Below are 27,937 nucleotides of genomic sequence, written 5' to 3'. Positions count from 1 at the left end.
GAGAAACCCAACTGTTTCCGACGTGTGTCTCACAGAAACGCTTCACTCAATCCTCTCCCGCTCTGCTGTGCGCTTGATAACGTACAGCAAGAAAGAAAAAGTCCGGGTGCTCGTGCGTCGTGAGGCACAAGATGCGCAACACTTCCGGCAAGCAGCTCCTCAAGGCTCAAGGCTGTCGTCTGAACAGCACCAGCAGCCTCATGCCAACGTCGCCCATCTCGCACACGGACACAACAAAGGATCTAACTTGGGAAGAAGAAAAAGTCTGTTTACTCGTGCGTCTAGACTGAAACATGCGGATCTAGACTAAAGTGTGCGCATCATATCCGCAAGCAGCTCCTCAAGGCTCAAGGCTGTCTTCTGAGTAGCCCCACCAGCTCACGCCAACCTCGCCCATCTCTCGCGGGTGGTGGAGGCCAAGGCGACAGCAATCCAAACCCACCGCGCCGGACCTGCATCCAGAATGCATCGTCAGAGCATCGTCATTCCACGAGCAAGGTCAAGATTACGCCGCCAAAATCGCAAGAGGCACAAGGCGTGGCTGGCGGCGCTCGAGTGCCTCGTGCTCCGTACCGGGCCCCACACACGCACACACAGCAAATTAGGCTCTGGTAGGAAGAAAGGAAAAAGTCGGTTCACTCGTGCGTCTAGACTGAAAAATCCGGATCACATCCCGCAAGACAGCTCATTGCAGGCTGTCGTCAACGTCGTCCATCTCGCACAAGCACACACAGTCAAGGCTCTGGTAACTTGGGAAGAAGAAAAAGTCTGTTTACCCGGGCGTCTAGACTAAAAAATGCGAATCACATCCGCAAGCAGCTCGTCGAGGCTGTCGTCGATCTGGCCCAGCTGCCGGTTGATGCCCGAGTAGGCCTCGCGCAGCTTGGTGTCCTCGACAAACGGCATGGGCGGTGCAAACAGTCCGCCCGGCTCCGGCTTGAGTGTATCCTTGTCGTCCTCGAGCAGCTGCGCCAGGCGCGACGAGGCGGCTGACGACGACAGCTTCGAGCCCGGTCGTGATCCAAGCCCCCCACCAGGCGTGGCACGATCTGCTGCCACCCCAACACCACCCATGAGCGCCGACGACCCGAGTACGGGCGACGTGGTCGACGCAATCGAGCTCATGCTCGCGTGCGTCATGAGCCGTGCCTTGCGCGGATCGCGCCGCGCCGCCGCCTCCACAATCGTATACAGATGCGACAGCGACGCATCGTCCGCTCCAAACGAAAGCGCAGCCACCGAAGGATACGCAGACGGCGTGTTGGATCGCGAACCACCCATCGACGAACCACCGAGCGCGCTTCCCGAACGCACCCCCACCGGCACCGTCCGAGCCTGCGCTGCCCCATTCGCGTTGGTCACAAACGTCGACAGCGGCGTCAGCATGGTGCCGCTCGTGTTGGTCGCCTGCGTCGCATGCGTCGCCACCGAGCTCGTCCCCACCGTCAGCGGGCTCGACGTCTCGCGCGAGTTGCTCAGCTCGGATCCAACCGACGTCTGCTTCTTGTGCGCCGCGCGCGTCGCCGCCACCGACCGCGCTCCCGAAGCCTGTCCGCCTGTTTGTGTGTCTTTGCCCGGCGTGGGCGTCTGCACGCGATCCAGCACCGCGTTGATCCTCTCCTCCATCCCGCCGTCGTTCTGCGGTGTCTCACGCAGGAGATTGTCCAGCAGGTCGCCGTCCGACACGGACGCCGCCGCCTCGGCCGGCTTGCGCTGCCGCCCGATCGAAAGCGGCGCCACGCCTTCCAGCTCGGCCGTGGGACTGCGCACCTCGTAGTTGACCTGGTCCAGACTCAACGGGCTCTCGGCGCCAGACGAGCTGCGTGCCGATGCATACTCCTCCAGCGTCATGTCGCTCTGCATGCTCTTCTTGGTGCCGAACGGCGGCCTTGCGTCGGGCGGGGCGAGGCCCGAGTCGGTGCTGGTGGTGCCGGCGGTGCCTGGTTGTGCGTCGCGCATGACATCTTCAATGATCGAGCTGATATCGCGCTCCTGCCCATCGGCGGGCACGTACGAGTAGCGGAACTTGTTCGAAGGGCCGAGCTTAGACGAGCGGATGCGTGCCTGATTGGACAAGACCACGTCGACGCCCTGCTGCGCATTGCGCTGCGCCCCAAGCACGGCTGCGTTGCGCTCGGCCGCGGCAGCTCGCTGAGCGGCGATGATCTCCTGTGGCGTCATGTTCTGCTTGGCCGCGGACGGTTGGGCAGCGAGTTCCCTCACACCACCAAGACGCGGACTCGCCTGAGTGGCCGGCTTTGCATGTGCCTGACGCGCGTCCTGCGATGCAGCCAGAGCATTGTCGGTGGGACTCGATGCACGCGCGCCGAGCGTGTTGAGGTGCTGGCGCGCTTTGGGGCCCGAGTGCGCGTGCGTGATCTGGCGCAGGACAAACACCGGATCGTGAGCAGCGACGTCGTCCGAAGCACCCAGCAGAGCAGCGGCATCGATGGAGCGGCGCTTGCCGTCCACGGATCGACGGTTGCCAATGCCGAGCTTGAAAGCGGGCGGCGATGGGTACGCCTCGAGCACCTTGCTTGTGGTCGCCAGCGCACGCTCGCCGTCGGCCGCCTGGACTGCCAGACCGTACTTGACGTGAAGCTTGCTCTTGCGTCGCGAGGGGCGGTCTTCGACGTCGTCGCCGCCCTCGACGACACCCTCGGCGATGCCGAATCGGTCGAGGCCCTCCTCGACCACCTCGGCCACCGTTGTGTTGCGAGGGAAGGTGAGGATCTTTTCGCGGAATCGAGGCTGCGAGCCTGTCTCTGCTGCGCCTTCGGGGCGAGCCGACAGCCTCTCGCGCAGCGTGGCCGAGGGGATGAGTGCATTCGACTGAGGATCAAACACGATGCCGTCCGGCAGGTCGGTAGCGTAGATGATGAGGCGCAGCGCAAAGCGTGCCGTCGGACTCTGGACAGTCTCGCCTGCCTCGGCGGTAAGTACGGATGAGTGGCTGCTTCGCGCGCCGTCCTGACCATCGAGGCTGAGCGAGGTGACGTTGCTGACGTCCTGCGAGGTGGAGAGATCCGACACATTGACCGAGGGCGCAACCGATTCGTCGATGTTGCGGCCGCCGCTGAGATCGACGTAGCCCTGCAGCCGGTCGCGCCTGCTGATGTAGAACTTGACGGCGTGGTCGTCGCTAAAGTCGTTGCCGAGGCGTGCGATGGCGGGATGGGTGCTGAGGTTGGACGAGATGGACGAGATGGAGCCGACGCTGGAGCGCTTGACGCTGGGCACGGTCACCTGGCCCTGCTGCAGGATCTCGGTGAGCGTGTTGAAGAGGCGGAGCGGATGCTCGTCGTCGTCGAGCGGACGCTCGTCTCCTTCGAGGCGCTTGATGGTCAAGACGTACTTGTGCGTATCGTCGGGATTGACACCGAAGCGCTGGAGTGCCTGGCGTTGCAGATCCATGGAGCGGGTGCTGTCGTTGAGCAAGACGGTCTTGAAAGTGGAGTCCGAATCGACACCTTCGCCCGCAAAGACGCGAAGCACACTGAGCATAGGCGTGGATCCGGATGGGCCGATCAAGGAGCCGGGCCGTTGGTGCATGCGGCGCTTGTCGTCGCTTGCGCTCGAGTTTGCGATGGAGGAGGTGTCGAAGCTGGCGTTTTGCGGGGAGAGGAACTGTCTCTGGTACGCCTCCTGGGTGGCGCGGTCGCGCTCCTGGACGGCTCGACCCATGCCGATGCTCTGTCCGGGCTGGAGTCCTGCATTGGCGGCTTGGACGACGGGGTTGACGGGCGCGGATGCTGCGGCGGGACTGGAGCGGCCGCGCATGTAGCTGTTGTGGCTGTCCTCGGAGCTGATTCCGACCATGGAGTCGCGCTCGTCAAAGTTGGCGCTCTTGCGATCCTTCTTGTCCTTTCTGGAGAAGAGGCTGAATACGCCGGATCGCTTCTTGGCTTGTTTGTCGTCGTTGCTGGTGTCGAGGCTGTCGTTGGACTTGCTGGTGCGATTGCTCTTGCGCTTGTCCTTGTCCGAGGCTGCGGACGAGTCTGCGCCGATGATGGTGGAGCTTGCGCTGGCGTCGGAGCTGGCGCGCTCGCGCTGGATCTGGGAGGGGAGGAAGCCGTTGCTGCTGGATGTGCTGTTGCGGCTCATGGAGGTGGAGGTGGGGCGAGCGCCGGCGTCGGAGGCGGAGAGGCTGGAGACGCTCGAGATGGAGCGTTCTGCCGAGGTGGTGCGCATGTGCTCTCCGGGTACGCGAGAGGGCTGGAGGGAGCCGTAGCTTGGGCCGGCCATTTGTTGTTGTTGTTGTTGCTGCTGCTGCTGCGAGGACAAGGAGTTGCGGCCGTTGACAGACTGGCGAGGATCGCCGTTGAGCTGCTGCTGCTGGTGTTGTGTGGCGTACTGTTGCTGCCTTGGACCCTGGGCGAGCTGCTGCTGCTGGTCTTGCGACTGAGTGTGCGATGGGCCGGCGGGGTTGGCCTGGTACTGTTGGGAGTAGGGATGCGTCTGCTGCTCCGAGTGGGATGCATTGGCGTCGGTGGCAGATTGTGCGGAGGCAGCGGCGGCGGCGGCGCGCATGGCGTCCTGGTGCTGCTGCTGTACGCGTTCTGCCTCGTGACCGTCCCAGTCCATGCCGTCGTCGGGTTCCATCTTGTTGAAGCCGAGCTGGTCTGTGCGGTGTTGGTGTGCGTCTTGCTGGTCGTCATCGAGGTCGTCGTCCTGCTCGTCGTCGTAGACAGCATCGGGGTCCTCCTCGTACTCGAGACGCTCCTCGTCTGGATCGTCTTCGTCGTAGTCCGAGTACTCGTCGCCGCTGTGTTCGAGGTAGGTGGAGGGGCCAAAGACGACGCCGCGCTTGTTGCGACGCTGCTCCTTGGTGAGTGGAGCGGGCGCGCCCTGTGCGCGACGGGAGAGGGCGGAGAGCTTTCCGGAATGGTGGGAGACGCCTGCGGTGCCGGACGCGTTGCGTGCCTTTACGAGGTGGCTGGTGAAGATTCGCTCGGGCACCTGGATGTGGTCGTCGTCGGTGGCGGAGGTGAGGTCTACGTTGCGATGCTTGTTGAGGCGTGCGAGGCGCTCGAAGGGGGTTTCGATGTTTTCTGCAGGGATGTAGCCGACCTCCTGGGTGCGAAGGACGCGGACGAGCCACCAGTAGCTGTTGCTGTCGTCGAGGAGGGTGAGGCTGTTGCCCTTGTGTACGGTGGCCTGACCCTCGACGGTGGCGACAAAGTTGTGGAGGGCGTAGACGAGGTCAAAGTCGATGTTCTCGTCTGGGATGGACGGGCTGGAGCTGAGGTCGGACTCGTCGTCGTCGAGGTGCTGTGCATCGTCCTGGTCGTCGTCGTCATCGTCGTCGTCGTAGTCCATCTCGTCGTGGATGCCGTCTGCGATGTGATGGTGTTGGTAGTGCTGTTCCTGAGCATAGGCATCGTCGCCGTAGGTATCCAGCTCGCCATCGTAGTCGGCGGCGGCGGCGTCGGATGCCGAGGGATGGTAGCGGAGCTGTGTGGCCGAGTGTGCAGTGTCGCGGGTTGCTTTTGCGCCAGCGCTTGCACTGCCTGCTTTGAGCCTGCTGGTGGCGGCTGCGTAGACGTCCTGTGCATCATCGTCGCTGCTGAATCCGCCGTTGTCGTGCTGATCGAACTCGTTGTTCTGGTAGTCGGACTGGGGCGCAAAGGTGGACGCGTGGATGTGATTTTGGATCTTGTTGTTGACGGCAATGTGGTGGGAGCGCGGGGTTGTGCTTGTGCCGGAGCCACCGATGCCTGCGTGGGTGGAGGAGCCGAGGTTGACGTCGAGCGTCAAGGCGGGCTTGACCTGAGCCATGGTGGGTGCGGTGGTGCAGGGGATGGGTTGAGGCGTGAGGGATGCGATACGGAGGAGCGCCTCGGATGACCGATGATCACGAGGTGCGTGCGGTCATGAGCGAGCAGCCAGGCGCAGCGAAGACAGAGCAGATCGAGCGGATGGATGGAGGTCGCGTCTAGGATCCAGCGGATGTGCAGACCATGCAGTGGGGTTGGGTTGGCACCAAGGACGCGCGAGAGCACGCGTGGGTGGACAAAAGCGCAGCGGCTCTCGATGGTGTTGTCGCGGGTGTTGCAAGTGGAAGTGGTGGTGGAAGTCCGGATGGCGGATTGGAGGACGGTCGATCGGTCGGTCGGTCGGTTGGACGGAGGAGGAGGATGCCTTGAATGTGAGTTGGCGTCGTCGATGCGTTGACTGGCGGACGAGCCGAGATTGGGTGCGGCTCCTGCGACACGAAGCGCGCCTCCCGCTAGACTGGCAGCACAGCACAGCACGGGCGAGGCGCCGACGCTCTCAATCCCACGCCGGCCTGACGCTTTGCTGTTGCTCTGGTGCGGTGGTGCAGGCTGACAGCTTTGCCCCCCCTCTCCCTCTCTCTCTCGCTCTCATCAACCCTTGCGTGTTCGCTGGCCGAGTCCGAGTCGATTTTGGAAAAAAAGGCACGTCGTGACAGCCCGAGACAGAACACCCTACAGTAGCACGGCACGGCACTCTCGTTTCAAAAGCCAAAAAAGCAACCTTTTTCGAGGCCGAGGCCTGAGCGGAAAAAAAGGGGGGAAAGGGGGGGTTCGACCAAAAGCCACGCCGAGCCCACGCGCCTCCTTTGTTGGCCTCGTTGCCCGACGCGATTCAGCCGCGCCTCGCGCCAGCGTTAGCGAGCCAAAGTCGAAGGAGGGCGTCCCTGTTTTTTCTTCTTCGTCTTCATGCACCAGCACCAGCTCTGTCATCACGCGTTGGCGCCTTCGCCCATTCAGGACCCTGCACCCGCGTCTGCCTCTCCTGCAGCTGCTGCTGCCCTCAGCCTCAGCCTCAACTTCCAATCCACATCGGCTTCATTCTACTCGATTTCAACCTTCATCGGCGATTCAATTTGCGCTCAGCTGTTTTTGGGCCGCCAGGGTCCAGCAGCTGACATCTTGCTGCTCTCCGTTGCCGCGCGCACTTCTTCTCGCTGCCCCATCGCCGCCAAAAGTCACAATGAAGCTCGCCATCCAGGGGTGTAGCCATGGCGAGCTCGATGCGATCTATGCGTCGGTGCTGCGCATCGAGCGCGAGCGCTTCATCCACATCGACGCGCTGCTGCTCTGCGGCGACTTCCAGGCGGTGCGCAACCGCGCCGATCTGCACGCGCTCTCGGTGCCGCCAAAGTACCGCCAGCTGGGCGAGTTCCACGCCTACTACGCGGGGCACAAGATCGCACCCGTGCTCACGCTCGTCATCGGCGGCAATCACGAGGCGAGCAACTACATGCACGAGCTCTACCACGGCGGCTGGCTTGCACCCAACATTTACTTTCTCGGCGCAGCTGGGGCGGTGGAGCTGAATGGACTGCTGGTGGCGGGGATTTCGGGCATCTACAAGAGCCAGGATTACGCCAAAGGAAGGTACGAGAGGCTGCCGTACGATGCCGGGTCGCTGCGCAGCTGCTACCATACGCGCGAGTTCGACGTGCTTAGACTCAGCGCCTTGGCGACAGACAAGGTGGATGTGGTCATGTCGCACGACTGGCCCAATACGATCGAGCAGTGGGGCGATACTCAGACGCTGGTTCGCAAGAAACCGTTCTTTGAAAAGGAGATCAGCACACAGAGTCTCGGATCGCCGCCGCTCATGCAGCTGCTCCAACAGCTCAAGCCGGCCTTCTGGTTCTCGGCACACCTCCACGTCAAGTTCGCAGCCATCTATCCGCACGGCCGTACCGCCGCTGCCGGCACACAGGAAGCCAAGTCCAGCGGAATCGCCAACCCAGAAGCGCTCGATATCGATCTTGATTTCGACGAGGATCCCGCTGCAGGCGACACCGCGCGCGTCGAGGACAAGTCAGCGTCGGTGATGGACTCGGCGTCTGGATCGGACGTGACGCGGTTCCTGGCTTTGCACAAGTGTCTTTCGCACACGCCCTTCCTCCAGGTCATCGAGCACGCTTCGCCGCTGGATGACGAGCTGGCCGCACGCAAGGCGGCGCTGAACAACGAGCAGCGCATCATGCCGCGGCTTCGGTTCAGCCGACGCTGGCTTGCCATCACGCGAGCCTTTCATCCGCACCTCTCGCTGTCCTACCGCCAATTACCACTTCCGGATCCCACGCAGCCGGAATTCGCCGCTCGCATCCAAGCCGAGCTTCGCGCGGTGGATGAGCATCTCGCCTCGCTCGCCCCACGCGCGGGAAAACGAAAGCTGGACCAGGACGAGGCGAGCGATGATCCACTCGACGTGTTTGGCGTGCAGCGCTTCGTGCGCACCGCTCCCGCACTCCACGAGCCCGGTGGAGACGCAACCGGTCAACCGGCCTGGTACACCAACCCGCAGACCGAACAGTTTTGCGCCCTGGCGGGCATCCCGAACAAGATCAACCCGCGTCCCTACCAACCATCTCCCATGCCCAATTTTGTCCCACCCCCCCCTCTTTCCCACCCGCCACAAGAGTGGATCGACCCCAATGCGGTTGCGATTGACATGGACGATTTCGACACTGACACACCGGAGGCAGATGGGCTTCTGAGGCTTGATGATGACGAGTCGCAAACACGCTGGAAAGAAGGCACGGGCTAAACACCACGACCACCACGCACCAATGGCAAAAAAAAAAAAAAAAGCATACAGATTTTTGATTCTTCGAGAGTGGGAAGAAGGGAGGGGCTTAGGCGTTGGCCAGCGGTTTCTTCGACTCGTACGTCTGGAGGAGCGGTTCGATCTTGCGGATGAGCGTGTTGGCCTGGTTGGGTGCGAGGTGGTCCATGTAAGTATAGAGCGTTTTGACGGGATCCTTGTGTGTGCGTTTGGCGGTGTCGGTGCCTCGCATGGCGACGTAGGATAGTGCAGCTGCGAGGTTGTGGTAGAGCCTTACGCTGCGTGCATGCACGAGCGTCTCGTTGCCCATCAGATACGCCTCTTGCGTCGGATGCGTGAGTGCGTCGTGTGCAGCGCTGGTGAGCATGGAAATCAGCGCATCCGTTTGTGCAAACACATTCTTCAGCAGCGGGTTGGTGGGCGCATTGCGGTTCGACGTCAGACGGAACGTCGTAATGTACGCGTGCGGCAGGTGCGACAGTAGCAGTGCATCGTACGTGCCCGAGTTGGGTCGAAGCGTCTGTGCGAGCGTGGTGAGCATGGTCATGCGGTCGATGACGCTGATCTGCGCGCGGGCGAGCGGCATATCCAGCTCGTGCTTGCGCGAAATCGCCTCGGCCTTCCCCTCCTCTCCCTCCGCAGCCGCAGCAGCGGTTTCGGAGGGAACCACGCCAAACAAGTCCGTCTCGTGCGTGGGTGCACCGGGCAACTCGGCACTCTCGAGCAGCTCCGCACGGTCGTTGCGGTTGAGCTTCTTGGTCAGCGCCGTCTGAAGCAGGTACAGCGACTCCATATCGTATTCGAGCCCGTACGTGTACCTGTCCAAAAATGAGTTGAGCGCTAGTTCCGGCAGCTGGATCCTCGCCGCGCGCGCTGCAAGTGCTCGACCGCACTCGACACCCAAGCTGCCCACGCGGTCGCGGTAGAGCTTGGCAATGTCGAGCATCTGCTCGAGCTCCTCCCGCGTGCCCATGCGCCCGGCAAGCGCACGGAAGCGCGACAGACTCGGGAAGCGTCCCGCATCCAGCACGTCCCACTCCAACGACGTGCGGTAGTCCTCCAGCGCCTTGACCATCTCGACGCGCGAAGTCTCGGCCGCTGCAGGCGTCGCCGAAGCCGACGTGCCCGCATCCGCAACGCTCCCAAACAGATCATCGTCCTCGATCGCAAACTCGTCCGACTCCTCCTCGGCTGCAAAATCCTCCTCGACAACCAGGCTCTTCTTGGCCTTCTTCTTGAGCGAGCGGCTCGACGAGCTGAATGCCTGTGCGGATGCCCACTGCGATGCGGGGGTAGCAGCAGCCGCTGCAGCGGTGGGAAGCGCCGGTCGAACCAGGGCGCGCGATGCAGGGCCACGAGCAGCAGCGCGCAGCACCGCCCTCGCCAACGTATGCGAGCGCATGATTTCGAAGTCGGTGTGGTCCAAGCAAAGGGTGTCGTGCGAATGGTGTTGGTGTGAGGTGAAGCGCAAAGGCGAGGTCAGCAAAGCTGGAAGAAAATCATTTCCCGCTCTCGAGTCGCCTCCTTCCTGCGACTTCCGACGAAAATCGGGCTCGCACCCATCACGTGGTCGAGATCCTCATCTCCCGATCCCTTATACCCCGATTGTGCGATCTTCTCAACAACTTCACCCTCACCCAACGGGCCCACGGGCGCATGCACACAGCAAAGGGCAAGACGAATCCATGGATGACGACAGGCAGCTTTGTGAGTGAATTGTAGACGTACAAACGAGGGACAGAAGAAAAGGCGCTGTGACCGGGAAGAGAAAGGAGCGAATGAAGGTGTGTGAAGTGGCTATGCTGTGAGAGAATTTGAGATCAATGGCCGTTCGGCGCGTGGTTGCTGAGCGCGGCATCGGCACGGTCCAGGTCGGCGCTGGAGAGGAACTTGCCGCCGCCGAGGCCCGGGGTGGATGCGCCGCTCATGCTGCCCACCGAGGTGCCGCGGTTGCGCGACTTGATGACGAGCGGGAAGCGGTACGCCTCCTCCTCGTCGTCCGAGCCGTGCTGGCTCATGGTCTTCCAGAACTGCTGGTGGCCCTTGTAGTCGGCGGTGGTGAGACCCTGCAGCTCCTCGGTGAGCGTGCCGAACTCGCCGGGCGTCCTGGCGCCCGCGCCCGACGGGCTGCCGGGCATCGAGAGCGGCGGAGGCATCTTGCCGTCGCCGTGGATGTCGTCAAAGTAGCTCTCGATCGTGTCGTCCTCCTCGAACGAGTCCGGGTACGCCCTGCGCAGCGCGAGCTGGCGCGCCTTGGCATACTCCAGACCGAGCCTCTTCCAGTCGAGCAGCTCCGAAAGACGCTCGGTACGGTTGCGCTGGTTGATACGCTGTCGGCGCGTCTTTTGGCTGAACTGGAACATCTGGTCGGTGAGCTGGTTCACCGAGTCCTCGACGCTCTTCATGCGACGGTCGACAATGTAGATGCCGTAGTCCTCGCCGCGCTCGATGGTGTCCTCCATGAAGCAGCCGAATCCGGACAGGTTGGTGGTGATCGACGGCACGCCCATGACGGTGCACTCGGCGGGCGTGTAGCCCCACGGCTCGTAGTACGAGGGGAAGACACCCAGGTGGCAGCCGCGCACAAACTCCTCGTAGTCGAGGCCGAGGATGGGGTTGTTGGCGTTGAGGAACTCGGGGTGGAAGATGACCTTGACGCGGTCGCTGGTGCGGTTGAAGAGCTGGACGCGGCGGATCTGGTTGAGGATGGGGTCGTTGTCGTCGTCCTGCATGTTGTGCGTCACGACGGGCGGGAGCGAGTTGCGCTTGAGCGCAAAGATGCGCTTCTTGAGCGCGATCTTGTCGGCGTCCGACAGCAGCGTGGCGGGGTCGATGACGTCGGAGCCCGTCTCGCCCTGGTAGCGCGCCATCTTGTCGAAGAGACGCTCGCCGACGCGCGCCTGGATCTGCTCGACCGTGTCGCGCAGCTGCTTGGTGACCGCCTGGCCCTTGAGCGCCTCGATGGTGTACGAGTTGGTGGCGGCGGGCATGATGATGAACGCCACCACGGTGGTCTTGGAGCCGCTCTTCTGCAGCTTGTAGTTGAGTCGGGCGAGCGACTCGATAAACATGTCGACGCCCTTGTTGCGGTACTCGTATCGGCCGGCGGTGAAGAAGTAGAGCGTGTTTTCGAGGTCAAAGTCGTAGTGGCCGTAGAAGTGGCCCTTGACAAACTCGTTGATCTTGGCCTTGGAGACGGCGTGGAGGTTCTGGAACTCGTGCATGGCCGAGAACTTGACGACGTTGAGGCCGTTTGGCAAGACGCCGTCCGGCTTGCGCTTGAGCAGATGCTCGGACTCGTACGCGGTGATGTGGCTGACGGTGGTGAAGACGTCGGCGCAGTGGGCGGCGGCGCGCTCGACGCAGTAGCGGTGGTAGATGCCGCGCTTGCCCGCCTCGTGGTCGACGTCAAAGTACTGGAGGTTGTTGTAAAAGTCGACGCTGCCTGCGCACAGGTAGCGGCCGAGGAGGGTGGCGTGGGTGGTGAAGATGGTCGTCACGTCGATGTGGCGCTTCCTGCACAGCGGGATGGCGAGACCCGCCTGCCACTCGTGGAAGTGGGCGATGATGGCGCGCTTGCGCTCGCGGCTCGAGTACTCGCCGAGGAACCATGCGGTGAGGTAGCCGAAGACGAGCGTCTCGTTGGTCTCGTGGTCGTGCGACGGGGTGGGGATGCCGGCGAGATTCCAGAGGTCGCCCTTCCACTCGTCCATGCGGTGGTACATGCTGGAGGTGTCAAAGAGGAGCACGCGCGGCGCACGCTCGATGAGCCAGCGACCGTAGAGGAACTTGACGCCGGCATCGCGCATGCTGTCGAGCGTCTCCTTGAGCAGCGGGTCCTCGGGCTCGAGCGCCTCGACCTCCATGGGCGCCGTCTTGTACGAGAGCGGGCCGATGAGCGTGTAGCGGTCTCCATACTCCTGGTGCGTGACGGGCGCCTTGGTCTTGATGACGGTGTAGATGCCTCCGACCTTGTTGGCGACCTCCCAGGCGCACTCGAAGAGCAGCGGGTTGTGCACGTCCCGCTTGGGGGACTGCGAGTGGTCTGGAGCCATGACGACGAGCTAGCGAGCTAGGGCCTTTCGCGTGTGTGGATGGATGTGCGTGCGGCGGCGAGAAATCGCACCGACCGGGGAGAAAAGAAAGCAACGACGGTGACGACGACGACGGCAAAAGGCGCGATGGGTGCGCGATGGATATAGGCCAGTCGAAGGAGCGTTGCGAGTGGATGGGGTGGTGGGAAGACAGAAAGATGAAGGGGAGCGGGGACGCCAAGGCAAGAGAACGGACGGCTGGGTTATGTGGACTCAGACCAGGGACGGAAGAGCACCGAGGCGGTCAAGTTGAGCGAGGGCAACGCGAGGGGGACGGCGGGCAGGCGTCTCAGAAGTCAGAACTGAAACCCAGGCGCGATGACGGCGGAACTCGCGCGTGGGGTGAGAAAGAGTGGCCAAAGCGAGTGGCGACTGAACGGGAATTTGTTGCGATTGAGTGGATCAGGCACCTCGCTTCGTTCCCGCACCGCTTCGTCCCCAATCCACTTTGTTTCTGCAGAGCAGCCCAGCGCCGAGTACCGTAGGGCAGTCCAGCGCACAGCAGCAAACTTTTGGGAACCGGGCTCGCGGCATGACTTATCCAGCCTCATCAGAACGGCTCTTCCGAACCACCGACTGGAAAACTCCTTCCGCCCGAGCGAGCGCCACCCGGCTAGGCGAGAGTCAAAGTTCGGGTCGCGCGCCGAAGCTGCAACGAGAGCCGGCGTTGTATAATAACACTATCCTGCTTGTACCACTCGACTCTCCGCAGAGGGACCTGATGGAGCGGGCGGGGAGCTTGGTGCTTGGTCGGCGCCGGCTGCGTGCACGGGCGCGAGCCGGGGACGAGAGAGACCGAGCAGGCGGCGTGCAGGGTGGAGGAGGAGGAGGAGGCGGGCCAGCCAGCTGACCAGCGAGCTGCAGGCGGTCCAGAGCCAATGAGAAGCAAGCGCCGAAGTTGGGCCAGGATCAACGCATTCGGCTCGACAACGGTCTCGCCCCCCGGGCTGGAGACGAGGAAAATCATGCGTCGTGGAGCTCCTCATTGGAGACTCCGCTTTGCGAAGCCCAGGCGAGGCGGAGCGAAGCGAGGCGCAGCACCGGCAACCACGCTCTCCCGCCTGAGGCCAAGGTCTGCGCACACGCCAATCAGATTTGCGCCAGGCAGCCCTGCAGCCACATACGCACGGATGCGCCGGTGCGCGCGCAGGCGTGGGGGGGGAGAAAAAATGTAGAATCTCTCCTTCTCGGTCGATCTCCAAGGCGCGGCGACCTGCAGACGGACCGCTGCCCCTGGCCATGTCCGACGTGTTTTGCTTTGCCCTTGTGCCAAAATTTAGGCTCTGACTCTCGGTCGTCGCTGTGGCGTGCCTCACTCCCCGCACTCTTTCGCTGCTGGGTGTAGCAGCAAGGACTGGATTGCTTTTTGGCAGGAATTCGAATTCCTGTGCCTTTCCTTTCCTTCTCGACGGTTTTGGCGAAACAATGTCGGCAAGGCATTGACAATGCGGTAGTGAACGGCCATTGCCACAGCTCTAATCGATGGGACCCATCGGGTGCAACGAGGGTTAGTGTGAGACACTCATATGTCGCGTGCGAAGGAAGCAGCGGCGGGAGCAACGGCGTTCGCTCAGGGTTCGCAAGTTTGACAGGCGGGGATCCGAGCGTCGATTTCAGCCCGTCTTCCGCGGCTGATCAGCACCTCGTTGTGTGCAGCGACCGAAAAAAAAACCCCCAAGCCAAAATCGATATCGCCCTCGCCTGGCAGTCTACAAGATTTCGAACCGTGGGCCGGCCAGCCCTCGCCCACACGCGAGGACCGCGGAAGGGATTGTCTCGATCCAATCAGCGTTTGGCTGCTCCGCATGTCGCCCTTCCGAGAAGTTGCCGCTCTGCACGCACCGCCAAGACTGCATCCATCGAGGCGGGGCGAGAGTGCAGCGCAACCTTGCCGCCTGCAGCTGGAAGCCACACCGGCGAATTCTGGCCAAACATCACAGCACCACGCAACGCCACGCCTCGGAGGAATTCCAGCCTAGTCACGTAGTGGGGGGAAATGCGGCGGCAGTGCCGACCAATGCCGGGCTTGCCGATCTCACACCATTAGTGCAAGGCTGTCCAATTCGCAGACGAGGTGGGAGATGGTGTCAGCCGTCGGTCGGCGAGTGCTTGTGTGTCACATGTCCGAGCGGTCAGCAATGGTCCCTGCGTCTTGCGGAATCCTATTTCTAGCTTTGTTGACGTCGGCGTCGGAGGGATGAGAGATTTCCGACAGTGCGGGCACCCGACGCTCGACCGAAGTTGGGCCCCGCTCGGTCGCGGCTAAACCTGTGCTTCTCTACCAGGTTTCCCCACACACACAGCGGACCCTTTTGTGATGCTATGGTGCTCGGGAAGAATCAACTCTGCGCCCTTTACCACCCTGTGCGCCCGGATGTCATGGCCAACGGCAGGCTGCACATCGATCGACGGATCGGATGAGGCCGAAAGATGGATACCTCGGTGCAGCACCAGCAGCTGTAGATCCGCGCTATCGGAAATTCGAAACTCCTGCCTGATCGCCCTGGGACCTCTCGCATCTTGCACCCGACCCGATTCACGATCTCACTCCCGATCAACACCTCGATTTCGTACGAATCAGCGACCGTAGGGTGAATCTCGAGCTCACGCGACCCTGCCTGCCTGCCTCTTTCTCCACACATCCACGGCGGCTTTGACGCTGCTTACCCCGCATTTTCGGCTGCGCGCTCTTTTTTGTTGGGGGGGCGCAGCAGAGGACAGCATTGGGCGCAGCATTTGGGCGCGCTGACGTGTTGCAGTGTCGCTTTCCGGCTCCAACCGCCACCGCCTAGACCGGACACGGCCCACGGACCAGCTCGCATCCACCCGTGCTTATCTACGTGGCCACTCGCAGCTGTTGTCTCCACCCTCCCACCATCAGCCCTCCGGTACCGCGGTGAAGCCACAGACAATAACGAACACGCAGTGCGCAACAGCGAGCCTTTACAAGAGGACATCGCTGCTCATAGATAAGCCAGTTCACAGAGTGCATTCGGTATGCAGTCCATCTTGACCCGTCAGCGCACGCTGTTCGCTGCGTCGGCCGCGTTTGTCGTCGCCTCCATCTCGGTCATCTCGGCGCGCAGGAGCGCTTCCGTCGCAAGCAGGACCGCTGGTGGCCGCATGGTCTGTCCCGAACGAAGCGGTGGCGGCATCTAAGCCCGCCCAAGCACAACTCTCAGCCACCACTCGTCGCTATCGGATCGGACCGCCAACCAACTTTTCACTGAAACCACCGCGCTCAATCGTCCTGCGTTCCCCTCGCAAGCTCGTTCTGTCGCAAGTGCCTGCTTCTTCCCGCTCTTGTCTCCGTCCCGCACCGGCTGTAAATTAGGCTTCTCTCGTATCACAATGGTCAAATTCTAAACAATGCAAATGCTAGCAAAACAAGTCTTCTAGACCATGGCGATGATGTGGTCCACGGCCGCCTGCACGGTGTGCAGCGAATGGAAGCCCGCAATCGTATGCAGCGAGCGCAGCTTTTTGAGCGTCTCCTTGCGCGTCACCATCAATCCAAAGCTGCCCGAGCACTCGCAGTGCGGCTGCAGATTCGTCGACTTGAGCGCACCGCACTTGTTGCAGCGCAGATCCTGCAGATGGAACGACTCGAGGTAGCTCGTCGCAATGTTGACCAGCCTCATCTCGAGCTGCGCCACGCTGTAGGGGAACGCGCATTTGGCGCACTTCCACTTGGGCGTCTGTGCCACCGCGTTCGGATTGGGCATCAGGTCAGGGTCTCGGCACAAATCCAGCGTGCGGTCGTCGTTGCAGAAGGCGCAGATGACGAGCGGCAGCTTGAACGGCTCGCACGGATTGCGGAATTCGGCCTCGGGCGCAAACTCGCGCACGTTGATCATGTCGAGCAGGTTGCGCTTGAGGATCTGCACCTCGATCGCATTCTCGCGCGACAGCGCCAGCACCGCCGTCGTCGTCTTGATAAACTCGAGCAGCGGATTCGACATGGCCAACCACGAGCCCGGGAGCACGGGGAACGCCCACGCGCGCTTGTGCTCGGCCGTCAGCATGTCGACATACTCCTCGTCCTCGTCGCGCGCCACCGCCGCATTGATCTCGTCCGACGACGTCTGCATCGCCGTCTTGAGCGACGCCAGCTGCTTGAGCATCTTCCGAGTCATCGTGTGGTTGATCAGATCCGTGCTAAACTTGGCCACCGCCGCTGCCGCCGATCCCACCACCTCGTCGCGATCCTTGCCTCCGTCTTCGGCGTCGTCCTTGGACGCCTCGCCGTTCGCCGGCGTGTTGGGCTCCGCCACCGCGCGCAGAGGCGTGCGGTCCAGGTCGCCCGCCACCGTCGCCTGCTGCTTGTGCTCGTACATGCTAAAGATGAACGATCCCACCGCGATCGAGAACTTGTCCTGCACCGCCAGCGGCAGGAACGTCTGGATGTTCCAGTTCATCTCCACGTTGAACGTCGGCATGCCCGACTTGGTCGTTCGCGCTGCCTCGGCCTCCGCCTCCTCGGTCGGCGCGACGAGCGAGTCGACATCCGCAATCACACCGCCAAAGTTGGCCGTGTCCATCCACAGCAGGTACTCCCAGTAGTGGATGATGTCGAGCTGGACGTGCTTGAACAGCTCGCGGCTCGTCACCGCCGAGAGTAGGTAGCGCGAGTACGCCATGGCATTCGCTGCGCTCGGCTTGGTCGTCAGCAAGAAAAGCCGGTTGAACGACGCGTACACGATGCTGGCGCCCAGCCGCTTGAACTCGGCCAGCAGCTGCAGCAGCGTCTTCTTCATGAGCCCAAACAGGAAGCGCTGCAGCGCGGGCTCGAACATGGCCGATGCGTCCGACGACGCCCAGCGCCAAAAGTTGTCCGACAGCAGCGAGGAGAACTGCGACCGGCCGCGCCGCTTGGTCATGAACCACGCCTTGACCATGCCCTTGACCGCCGAGAACACCGCCGACGTGAGCACCGAGTCGCCCAGAATCGTCGAGCTCTCGACGGTGCCGCGCGAGTACTCGTCCAGGTTGTGTGATGCACCCTCGAACGCCACGCCAGAGGAGCTGCCCTCCATGTCGTTGACCGTTCCAGACTGGAGCACCGCATCGACCGCCAGATCCACCAGTCCGACCTCGAGACACACGGTCGCATACGCGCCCGGATGGCTGAGCTCGAGCGACTCCTGCTCGTCCCACCTGGACTGCGCATGGATATCCTGCTCGCGTCCGCCCAGATCCGGCTGCGAATGCGGCGACCACCACAGCACCATGTCCTGCTTGACCAGCCTGCGTGCAAAGTCGATGTCTGCGCCAAAGATCGTAAAGTCCTTCTCCAGGTTGCAAAGCGGCAGGTCAAAGTGGCCCGCTAGATCGATCCATCCGCGCACCCAGCTCGCCGCGCGCAGGTAGCACTGGAACATGCGGCGGGCCGAATACAGCTGCCATCCGAGCGCCGGCAGCTCGTCCTCGAGCGCCGCCGCGGCGATCTTGATGATGGGGAACTCGGCGACGCTGGGCACGTGCGTCTCGTAGTACGCCTGGTCCTTGGACGTGCACATGGCGAGCAGCGCCGAGCCCTGCTTGGCCGTGCGCAGCGTGGTCAGATCCTTGGCCAGCGCCTTGAACGCGCGTGATGCCGACGTGTGGATGCGCACATCCACGCGCATCGTGTCGCTGTACTCAAAGACACCCTTGACCTCGGCGAGCGTGCCGCGCTTGCGCATGTGCGCGACGCGGTCCGCATACATGGTCTCCAGGTTGGGCACCTGGCGCAGCCCGGCGCTGTCGACAATGTGCACCTTGACGTCGCCCTCGGGGCTAAAGACACTGAGCACGTGGCGCCCATCGCGATGAGCGTGGTACAGGTAGAAGTAGCGGATACCTGCACCGCCCGAGAGGTAACTGTGGCTGGGCGAGATATCGACCGAGGTGGGCGGCGACAGATCGTGCAGGCGGAAGCCCGTATCCAGTGCGCGGCTCAGCTTCTGCGACGCGCCGTTGCGCCCGTAGACGCAGCTGGATCCGAGCTGGATCAGCGCACGCACATCCAGCGGCAGCTGCTTCTCGTACACGCCCTCGACGTTGGGATGGTGGATGAGGTTGCTAAAGTGTGCCTCCTGCTCCTGGTAGACGTCCTCGTCTACGGTGATGCGGTAGAGGTGGCGGCACGGCGCATCGCGCGGCAGCGTCTTGACGAGTCGCTCCGCCTCGTACACGCCCGGCAGAAAGACTTCGTTGCCCGGGTTGCTCTTGAAGTTGACGTAAAACTGGCGCGGCACCTTGAGCTTGAGCGCCTGCAGGTGTTGGTCGATCGAGATCCACATGCGGTACTCGCCGGGGCGTGAAGATGGGCAGATCTGAACCACGTCCCATACGGCCGTTGCCATGTTGGCAGAACGCTGCGAGAAGAGCGACCCAACGGTTCCCTTGCCCAGCGAAGACGATCCAAACACGCTCGCGCCTGCCGCCCTCGCCTTGCGCTCCTTGGCTCTCTGCAGGCGCTGCTTTCGCCATTTCTTCTTCATCACCGCAACCCAGCCGGGGTAGTCGACGTTCATGTCTGGTGCGATCTCCTCGATCTCCGGCTCGACCTCCTTTGGCGGCGCAGCAGCGGCGACGGGCTTCGAGGCCGAGCTCGCTTCGACCGCGGACGGCTTGGCAGCGGGACGGAAGACGTCGGTGAGCTTCCTCTGCTTGAACTTGTCCTCGCGCGCTGCGACACGCTTGTGCAGCCAGTCCGGGTGTCGGACACGCGGCACCGGGTTCGACACTTTCTGCATCGCCGCTGGGATCGTGATGAGCTTCTGGATGACACCGCCAAAGCGCTCGATGTAGTAGTTCCAGTCGAGGATGTTGCGGATGTCGAAATCGGTGATCGAGTTGTCGCGCAGGAACTTCTTGAGGTAGTGCTGCTTGACCGAGGGCTCTGCGTTGAAGAGCGCCACCGGCACCGCACGCTCCGTGACGGGCGCTCCAAAGGGCTTGGCGCTGATGATGAACTTACACGCGAGGCCCTTGTCCTTGATCATCTGCGCACCGAGGAACTCTGCCAGACGCTTTGCCGTGGTGATGGCCGTCGACTTCTGGCTGCCGTACTCCTGCAACGTCTTGGACATGGACTTGTTCTCGGCAATGAGGTCGATGAGCTCCTCGTCGTGCAGCGTCGAGCCCTTGCTGTACAGCACGTCGAGCCACTGGTTGGCGACCTTGGCGACCGCCGCGTAGCACTCGTCGAGCGTCGTGCCGAGCAGGAACTTTTCGAAAATCTGCTTCTGGAAGTCCTTGATGAGCTGTAGCTCGCCACGACGCTTGACCTCGAAGCCCTTGAGCTCGGCGAGCGAGCCGTCCTCGTTGAAGACGGCATAGCGTTTCTTGAGCAGCTTGTCCTCCTCCTTGGACGACGGCAGGATCATGGCCTTGTACGGACCGTCGAGCTCGAAGAAGATCGAGTTCTCGCTGCGCACCTCGTACCGGCCGATCTTCTTGTCGACGAGCTCGTGGTACTGGTGGTTGGTGAACTTTTCGTGCACGAGGTGGTTGAGCATGGTGCACGGATACGAGATGCCGAACTTCTTGCCGCCCTTGACCTTGAAGTTGAAGTTCTCCGGAAAGACGCCAGGAAGCATGCACCAAATACCGTCCGTGTCGAGCTCGAGCGGACGTCCGATGCGCTCCACGAGTTCTTTGGCCATCTGGATGATCGAGGCACCCGTGAGACAGGTGATGCCGGCCATTTCCATCGAGTACCATCGTGCGCCCTTGCGCATCACATAGCCGTAAAAGGAGTTGAGAATACACTTGTGGGCGAGCTGGAGCGAGTCGTAGAGAACGATCATCTTCTTGGCCTCCATGGTATCGTTGAGCGAGTCGGCTTTGTCGAGGTTCTTCTTCCACGTCTTGTGCAGACCCTTGTACTCGTAGCGACGGTCGCGGAAGTCGCGCACGGTGTTGATATAGAACGGATTCTCACGCTGGCAGATGACTGCTTCGCGGATGACTGTCTTGGTCTCGTGCGTTTTGCGATACACCTTGCGCGAGTAGTCGCCAAGTCGCTTGTGCAGCAGCGCCGTGCGTTCGCTCACCTCGAGGTCTTCGAACGTGCGTCGAGGCTGGTTGGGGAACCTGGGCGGGAAGGTCTCGCTAGCCAAGGCGTTGCGGATCATGTTGACCTCGTCACGCTTGGCGGGGAAGTACTCGCCTCGCCAGGCCCAATCCATGCGCTTGTCGCACTTCATGCCTGGGCGGTTGTAGTCGCAGGTGGCGCACATGGCCTCGCTGACCATCGAGTCCGGCTGGAGCCGGTAGCTAAGCATGATGTTGGGGTACATGGCAGCGACGTCGAGATGGTAGATGAGCGGACAATCCTTGCGGTTGGGGTCGTCGCGCATCACCTCGAGCATGGAGCGGATCTCGGCCTTGACCTCTTGGTAGTTTTCGATGTCGTCGAGCGCCAGCTTGCCCTCTTCGCGGATGCTGAACTGGAGCGCTGCGTCGAGGTCGTCGATGAGTTGCTGGATGGCGGCTGGGTCGACGCGGAAGTCGGTCTCGATGTCGGAGCGGAAGACGCCGGCTTCGAGTGCTTCGACGTGGCCGCCGACGTAGGTCTCGGACTCGAGCAGGTGACCTCTGTAGGTGTTGCCTACGGGATCCTCGTGACGGTTGGGCATGATGATGTTGCCTTTGTAAGCCTGCACCATGAGGAGGGTCTCGCAAAGCGTACCGGAGCCCTTGCGCAGCACCTCGTCGGGATTGAGAGGGATGATGTTGCAGAGCGAAAAGATAAAGGGATGCACGTACTTCATGTAGAGGTAGTAGGTGGCGACGGCGTCGGAGACCGAGTATTGTGCGAGCGTCTGGGGCTGTTCGATGGCGTAGGGCGTCATGAGCTCGGGGTCGAGTTCCATGGGATCGTAGCCGAGCTTGGCGACGGTGACGGCCTTGAGGCCCTGAGAACCCTGCGGGAGGTACGAGTCGCGCTGCACCCAGCGGAAGCAGTCGAGATGGGAGCATGCGCGCGACTTGTACTCGTTGTCCGAGTCCTTGGCAAAGCCGATCTCGTCCATCATGTTGATGCCGTGAGCGCGAGCACGTGCATCGATGAAGGGAAAGTCGAACGAGTCACCGTTGTACGTGGCGACGACGGTGGGGCTGGCCTCGCGGAAGTGGCTGAAGAATCGCTGGAGGAGGGCGAGCTCGTCGGACTCGTTGAAGATGATAAAGGGGCCCTCGTACTCGTCCTTGGGGGTATATTCGAAGTCCTCGATGTCTTCGGAGACGATTTCACGATTGGTGATGAGGAAACCCTGACCGTCGATCATGTAGGAGATCATCATGATGGCGTCGGACTCTGCGTCGGGGAACTTGAGCGGCTGCTTTGTGGTCTCGATGTCGAAGGCCATGACGACGGGGTCGGCACGCTTGACACGGCTGGGGACCATGTCGAGGCTGACGACGCCGTCCTTGAAGCTGACGTCGTACCAGAGACCCACGCGGATGTCCTGGTCGATGGCGACGCGGAGGTAGTAGGGGATGTCGTACTCGCGGATGTCGACGAGGCACTCTGCGGGATCGAGCGCGCTGGCTGCTGCTCTCTTTCGGCCACCGGTCCAGCCGTCTTCGCCGACAAGGCCGCTGGAGTCGCCGTGGGCGTCCATCTCGATCTCGATGGATGCGCCAGCGGCTGCTGCCGAAGCGGCGCTGAGCACGTCGGCGTAGGTGTCGACGGCGGAGAGCTTCTTCTGGGCTGCCTTTGCGAGGGGGAGAAGCTCCTTGCGCACGGAGAGCAGATCTTGGACGTTGAGGAAGGTGAGGCGGAGGTAGAGCCGCTTGTGTCCGATGAGGTGGTTGGGAAGCTTGAGGTCTTCCTTGCGCTCGCGCTGGATGGACTGGATGAGGCCCTCGAACCTTCTCCTGAGCCATTCCTCTACGGAGCTTTCGGAATTTGGTCGACAGCCGACGAGAAAGTATGGCTGATAGAGGACGGTTGCCTTGAACATGCTTGCATCGTCCTCGATAAAGTAGAAATCGACGCCGCTCTTGCCTGTGGGATGGTCGGGATCGCGGATGAGGGTAGGGTGCATGTTGACGAGCCATGCCTGGCGCGTTTCGCCCTGCTCGAGGCGGTGGAAGCCGAGCTTCTCGTCGATGTCGTCGCGCACCTTGACCTCCTGGAAGCGCTCCTCGACGGCGGTGCCGTCCTCGACGCCTTTGACGAGCTGTGCGGCGGCATCGGCGATGGCCTTTTCGGTGGCGCTCTTGAAGGAGCCGGATCGTGGTCCTCCACCGCGCTTTCGAAACGTGCCGCGAGAGCGGACGTTGGAGCCGCGACTTGTGAGTCCGAATGTGTTGGGCATGACGGCTGCTGTGTATGTGTATGTCTGTCGTGCGAGGTGAAGACGAGAGCGAGGTGGGCGAAGATCGTCTAGGGCGAAGATGTCGCTCGCGCCGAGGCAGTGTACGCTCTTCTAGGTGGACCTTGTTCAGAAAGGATTGGCTTAGATGGATAGCATGGATGGGTATGGAGCAGAAATGCAGATGCTGTTGACGATGATGCAGAAGATGCTGGACGATGGAGACTGGCAAGAGTAAGAGATGAGGAGGGTGCTTGGCTGCAGAAACGATGCTGGAGAGTGGAAGTAAAGCGCTTTATCTGGAGGAGCGGAGCGGATAAGGAGATGTCTATGGAGATGATGTTGATGATCAGGAAGCTACGAGGCAGGCTAGCTTGCACTGCGCTCTGTTTGGCGGTGGAGCTCGAGCATGAGGCGAAGGCCCGAAAGCTAGCTTGTCTGGCCTCGAATTTTGGGCCAAACCAACACCTCTCTTTCGCTCGCCTGCAGCACATTTGCGAGTCGGCTGCTTTGCCCACGACGCGTTCTGCAAGCGTTGCCGCGCCTGATGCTGCGCGGTTGTGGATTTGGCGTTGAGTAGGAGCGCGACTGGCGCGTTCGCGTCGCCGGAAAGGGGAAACGCTGTCGAGTCGACTTGCTGAAACAAAATGTGTCGCGGCGCGCGAGCATGTTAGACTGGCGCTCGAATTCACCGGCCTTGCAAGTTGTGAGTCCACGGTCAGGGTCCATCGCTTCGGGGGCAGGGATCGTAGAGCAGATTGCTGCTTCTGAAAGACGACGCTCCTCTGCTGCATCCCCTGCGATACAGCTTGAGTCATCATGATTCCGGTGGATCGGCCGAGAGCCAAGTAAGAGCAGTGCCGATGAAGCGTCGAGACAAGGAGATGAAGAGGATCGCCTTCGTGTGCATTCGGAAGATTCCGAAACGAGGTGGAGCTGTCAGATGACCCCACTTCCGAACAAATCGGCGAGAAAAAATGGCGAGCAGCGGGTGGGCCGAGCGTTGATTGTGTGCGCTTCTTCTCAGGCTTTGTTGGGCGTTTCTCGAGCTGATGAAGCCGTGAAGCCGGCTCGCCCCTGCCCTCTGTCCCTCTCTTTCTACCACCATCAAAGAACGCCGGCTCTGTGATATACCCTGCTTCGGACGGGCGCCGACAACTACGATACAACCATGTCGACATCGGACGAGGCGCTGGTGCTGTGCCTCTACGCAGGCGGCACGATCGGAATGGTGCGCAAGGATGCATCGTCCGGCTTCGCTCCGTATCCCTCCTTCCTCACAGAGACGCTGCGCAGCCAGTCGCGCTTCCACGACCCGCATGGCGACTCCATCTTTTCCTGGTCCGATTCCGTCGACCGCTACAAGGCGTGGAGCGAGGCCTACACGCGTCCGGGCTCGGGCGCCTCGACACCGCTGCATGCCAAGGACTCCACCGCACTGCCATCCGAGTCCACTTTCGCAAAGGCAGTGGCAGACAAGTCGGCCAACAACAGCCTGCTCGACGTCAACGGCGCCGTGCAGCCTTCCAAGAAGCGCAAGAGCGACCACGACGCGACACCCCTCACGCCCTCCACACAGACGCACCTCGATCATCTCTTCGCCGACTCGGCTTCCCGCTCGCCTTCCGGCGCTGCCTCGGCGGGTGCGCCACCCTTTGGTCACCCCGTGCTCGTCCGCTCCTCGGCACCCAAGGGCACCTCGACGCACCATGCGCTCTCGTCATCGCTCTCTGCCGACGGCGCGCACCTCGAGCTGCAGCTGCCCACGCTCATCACGCCGCGCGGCGGTGCGCACGCCAAGCGCGTGCGCTACGCCGTGCTCGAGTACGACCCGCTGCTCGACTCGTCCGAGATGGACATCCCCGACTGGATCCGCCTCGCCTCGGACATCTCGCTCAACTACCAGAACTTTGACGCGTTCATCGTGCTGCACGGCACCGACACCATGGCCTACACGGCGTCGGCGCTGAGCATGCTGCTCGAGAATCTGGGCAAGTCGGTCATCGTCACGGGCGCGCAGGTGCCGCTATCGGAGCTGCGCAACGACGCCATCGAAAACGTGCTCGGCGCACTCATGCTCGCCGGCTCGTACATCATCCCCGAGGTGGGGCTCTACTTTGCCTCGACGCTCTACCGCGGCAACCGCACGAGCAAGGTGAGCAACAATGCGCTCGCCGCCTTCGACTCGCCCAACATGGCCCCGCTCGCACGCGTCGGCATCAACATCGAGGTCGCCTGGAACCTCGTCGAGCGCTCGCGCAGCGTCAAGAGCTTCCGCGCCCACGACCGCATGTCGCCCAACGTCGCCGTACTCCGCCTCTTCCCCGGCCTCCCCACCAGCACCGTCAAGAGCTTCCTCTCACCTCCACTCGAGGGCGTCATCCTCGAGTCGTACGGCGCAGGCAATGCACCCTCGCGCCCGGACCTGCTCGAGGTGTTCAAGCAGGCCTCCGACCGCGGCCTCGTCATCGTCAACATCACCCAGTGCGTCCAGGGCGAGGTGTCGGCGATCTATGCGGTGGGCAAGAAGCTCGAGGCGGTTGGCGTGGTGGCTGGCGGAGACATGACGCCCGAGTGTGCGCTCGCCAAGCTGTCGTATCTGCTCGCCAAGGGGTTAGAGCCTGCCGAGATCCGCGAGCTGATGGGCAGGCCGCTGCGCGGTGAGCTGACGTCGAGCCGCGGTGGTGCGGCGCAGGCGCTGCCGCACGAGCTCACGCCCGCAGCCAAGCCGATCAAGGCCGACGTGCGCACGCTGCTCGCGCACATCCTGCAGAACCCGTCCAAGACGCAGGTGGCGGCGTCGGCGGCGTCGCCCGACAAGTCTCGGTCGGGAGTCGAGACCACCTCCAGGGACGTGCGCGCCGCTGCGTGGGACAGCTCCGAGCACGAGGTGTCTGCAGCTGCCATGGCGGTGCTGCCATGGCTCATCTACGAGGCCGCCTCCAAGAACGACGTGGCGCTGCTGCAGTGGCACATCTACGCGCTCGGGCAGCTCGAGACGGTTCCCACCATCTCGATCGACGAGGAGCATTTCCACCCGTCCACGTTGCATCCTGCTGCATCCGGCGGCGCATCGGGCGAAGCTGCCGCGACGAGCCACATTGTGGGCGAGAGCGTGGCGAACCCGGAGGCGACGACGCCCATCGAGAAGCTGCAGCCGCTGCACGTCGCGAGTGCCAAGGGCTTCACCGGCGTCGTCGAGCTGCTGCTCCAGGCCGGATGCAGCGTTCACGCAAGGGAGACGACGTCCGGTCACTCGCCGCTGTTTCTGGCGTGTCAGCACGGCCATGCAGCGACAGCCAAGCTGCTGCGCGATGCAGGCGCCCATCTCAAGGAGGACGAGCTGGCCCTGGCGCGCTTTACGGTGAGCCAGCAGCGCCAACGCGATCCCTCGACGCCCGACACCGCCGCCATCTGGCAACTTGCCGGTGTCACTTTTGCATAAACCCTCAACCCTCCAAACTTTACTAGACAGAGCATTTGATATTTCGATCTACATGGTATTGGCAGCTATACACGTAGCAAGGGCGGTATAAGGGCGAAGCGAGTCAGGAATCGAGCAACGAAGCTTTAGGAAGACTGCTGGGGACGGGTGAGTTGGAGGATATGGTTGTTGAGGACGATGGCGATTTGGTGTCCCGCCGCCTCTGGCTCAAGGCGGAAGTTGTTCGGGAGTGGCGTAGCAAGTACCTGGTCGTTGAGCTTCTCGGGTCCAAGTTGGGCTGCCTTGACCATGGCAGCAGCAACGTCCTTGACATCCGCCTGGAGGCTGTCCGAGATCTTTGCGCCGAGGTTGAACAAGGGTTGCGAGAGTCTTTCGAGCACCCTAGACTCCTTTCTCTGCGCATTCTGCAGGAATCCAGGACGTATGATGATCGTCTTGGCATACATACTGGCCAGACCTTCTTCGGTCAAACCTTTGCTCTTGAGGTAAGGGAATCGAGATGCGCTGCTTGCTGATCCACTCGAGCAGTAGACCATCGTGGCTGGATGCTTGGGGTCGTGCAGCGCTTTGGCAGCAGCAAGCACATAGCCTCGATCGATCTTTTCAAATGCAGCACCGGATCCAGCCGCGGCACGTGTGGTTCCCATCGTGATGAATACCGCATCTGCCTTGATGTCTGCGAACTTGGCTTGTTCCGAGACGTCTTTCTGGAAGAGCTTTTCGAAATCCACCACCACCTCTTCGAACTTGACCTTGCCCGATGAGGGTGGCGCAGGATGCTCGCGTCGTGCAAACGACACCACACGCGTGTACGGCGAAGACTCGCTAACCAGCTGCCCAAGAAGTGGCGTTCCAACCGCTCCAGTAGCTCCCAGACTAAGACCCAAGATAAGGAGATCAGCATGCATTGGACTAGAGTTGATTGGGTGGATGTCGGGCGAACTTACATCACAGCCGTAGCTTCCGTCACTGCGGTAACTGCCGTAGTCGTCGCCATTGTTTCGATGAAATCCCAGATAAAGAAAGAGTAGCGCAGGTTAAAGCGGATGGAAGTCAGCTCGCAACCCGTACGCCCAAGCTTTCAGGGGCTCGCTCTCTTTTTTCGTGTTGCTGCGCATCCACGCATGACACGCACCTCCACACTCAACTCAAAGCACGCCTATCGCCGCCAACCGCCCCTGCTGCGCCATCCGCGCGCTCTCTGGCCCGCGTGAAAAGACCGGCCCCTGGATCTGCACATGACCTAACGCCCATCCCCACTGCTCTAAATTTACACACACAGTCGTCGCCAACAAGACGAAAGTGCAACGAGACTGAATTGCATCGGTCGGGTCCGTATCGGAGCGGTGCTACACTGCCGAGCCAGGCTGACTAGCCTTACCAGCCGAGCCGACAGCATCGACCTCCCGACCATACGACGCCGCATCAGCGAGCCATAAAAGGAGAAGAAGGATTGTACACGGAGAGACGGAACGGAGAAACGGAAAAAACAGCGAGAACCCACGAGAACCTGTATGCTGCTGCTACTACTGCTGCGA

General features: G+C 62.0%; 7 protein-coding genes across 7 annotated transcripts; 2 read left to right on the top strand and 5 right to left on the bottom strand.

Moving 5' to 3' along the window:
• Positions 1 to 789: 789 nt before the first annotated feature.
• On the bottom strand, positions 790 to 5,778 carry PAN0_002c1113 (uncharacterized protein; the record flags this gene model as incomplete). The annotated part of the gene is made up of 1 exon (XM_014803280.1): positions 790 to 5,778. One exon carries the CDS (start codon positions 5,776 to 5,778, stop codon positions 790 to 792), a length of 4,989 nt encoding a protein of 1,662 aa, XP_014658766.1.
• A 1,179-nt stretch (positions 5,779 to 6,957) lies between these two features.
• PAN0_002d1112 (DBR1-domain-containing protein) lies at positions 6,958 to 8,532 on the top strand (the record flags this gene model as incomplete). Its single annotated transcript, XM_014803279.1, has 1 exon — positions 6,958 to 8,532. One exon carries the CDS (start codon positions 6,958 to 6,960, stop codon positions 8,530 to 8,532), a length of 1,575 nt encoding a protein of 524 aa, XP_014658765.1.
• An 88-nt stretch (positions 8,533 to 8,620) lies between these two features.
• Positions 8,621 to 9,952, bottom strand: PAN0_002c1111 (uncharacterized protein; the record flags this gene model as incomplete). The annotated part of the gene is made up of 1 exon (XM_014803278.1): positions 8,621 to 9,952. The coding sequence occupies one exon, from the start codon at positions 9,950 to 9,952 to the stop codon at positions 8,621 to 8,623; it is 1,332 nt and encodes a 443-aa protein (XP_014658764.1).
• A 418-nt stretch (positions 9,953 to 10,370) lies between these two features.
• On the bottom strand, positions 10,371 to 12,605 carry PAN0_002c1110 (family 3 glycosyltransferase; the record flags this gene model as incomplete). Its single annotated transcript, XM_014803277.1, has 1 exon — positions 10,371 to 12,605. The coding sequence occupies one exon, from the start codon at positions 12,603 to 12,605 to the stop codon at positions 10,371 to 10,373; it is 2,235 nt and encodes a 744-aa protein (XP_014658763.1).
• Positions 12,606 to 16,039: 3,434 nt separating this feature from the next.
• Positions 16,040 to 22,957, bottom strand: PAN0_002c1109 (DNA polymerase epsilon, catalytic subunit a; the record flags this gene model as incomplete). The annotated part of the gene is made up of 1 exon (XM_014803276.1): positions 16,040 to 22,957. One exon carries the CDS (start codon positions 22,955 to 22,957, stop codon positions 16,040 to 16,042), a length of 6,918 nt encoding a protein of 2,305 aa, XP_014658762.1.
• A 1,168-nt stretch (positions 22,958 to 24,125) lies between these two features.
• On the top strand, positions 24,126 to 26,399 carry PAN0_002d1108 (60 kda lysophospholipase-like; the record flags this gene model as incomplete). The annotated part of the gene is made up of 1 exon (XM_014803275.1): positions 24,126 to 26,399. One exon carries the CDS (start codon positions 24,126 to 24,128, stop codon positions 26,397 to 26,399), a length of 2,274 nt encoding a protein of 757 aa, XP_014658761.1.
• A 125-nt stretch (positions 26,400 to 26,524) lies between these two features.
• PAN0_002c1107 (nucleoside-diphosphate-sugar epimerase) lies at positions 26,525 to 27,396 on the bottom strand (the record flags this gene model as incomplete). Its single annotated transcript, XM_014803274.1, has 2 exons — positions 26,525 to 27,275; positions 27,347 to 27,396. The coding sequence occupies 2 exons, from the start codon at positions 27,394 to 27,396 to the stop codon at positions 26,525 to 26,527; spliced, it is 801 nt and encodes a 266-aa protein (XP_014658760.1).
• Between the last annotated feature and the right edge of the window lie 541 nt (positions 27,397 to 27,937).

Source organism: Moesziomyces antarcticus, assembly GCF_000747765.1.
Source record: "Moesziomyces antarcticus DNA, scaffold: scaffold_v10002, strain JCM 10317, whole genome shotgun sequence".
NCBI classification, from domain to species: Eukaryota; Fungi; Basidiomycota; class Ustilaginomycetes; order Ustilaginales; family Ustilaginaceae; genus Moesziomyces; species Moesziomyces antarcticus.
Note: the sequence above shows the minus strand (reverse complement) of the source record. Positions and strands in the feature narration are given on the sequence as shown.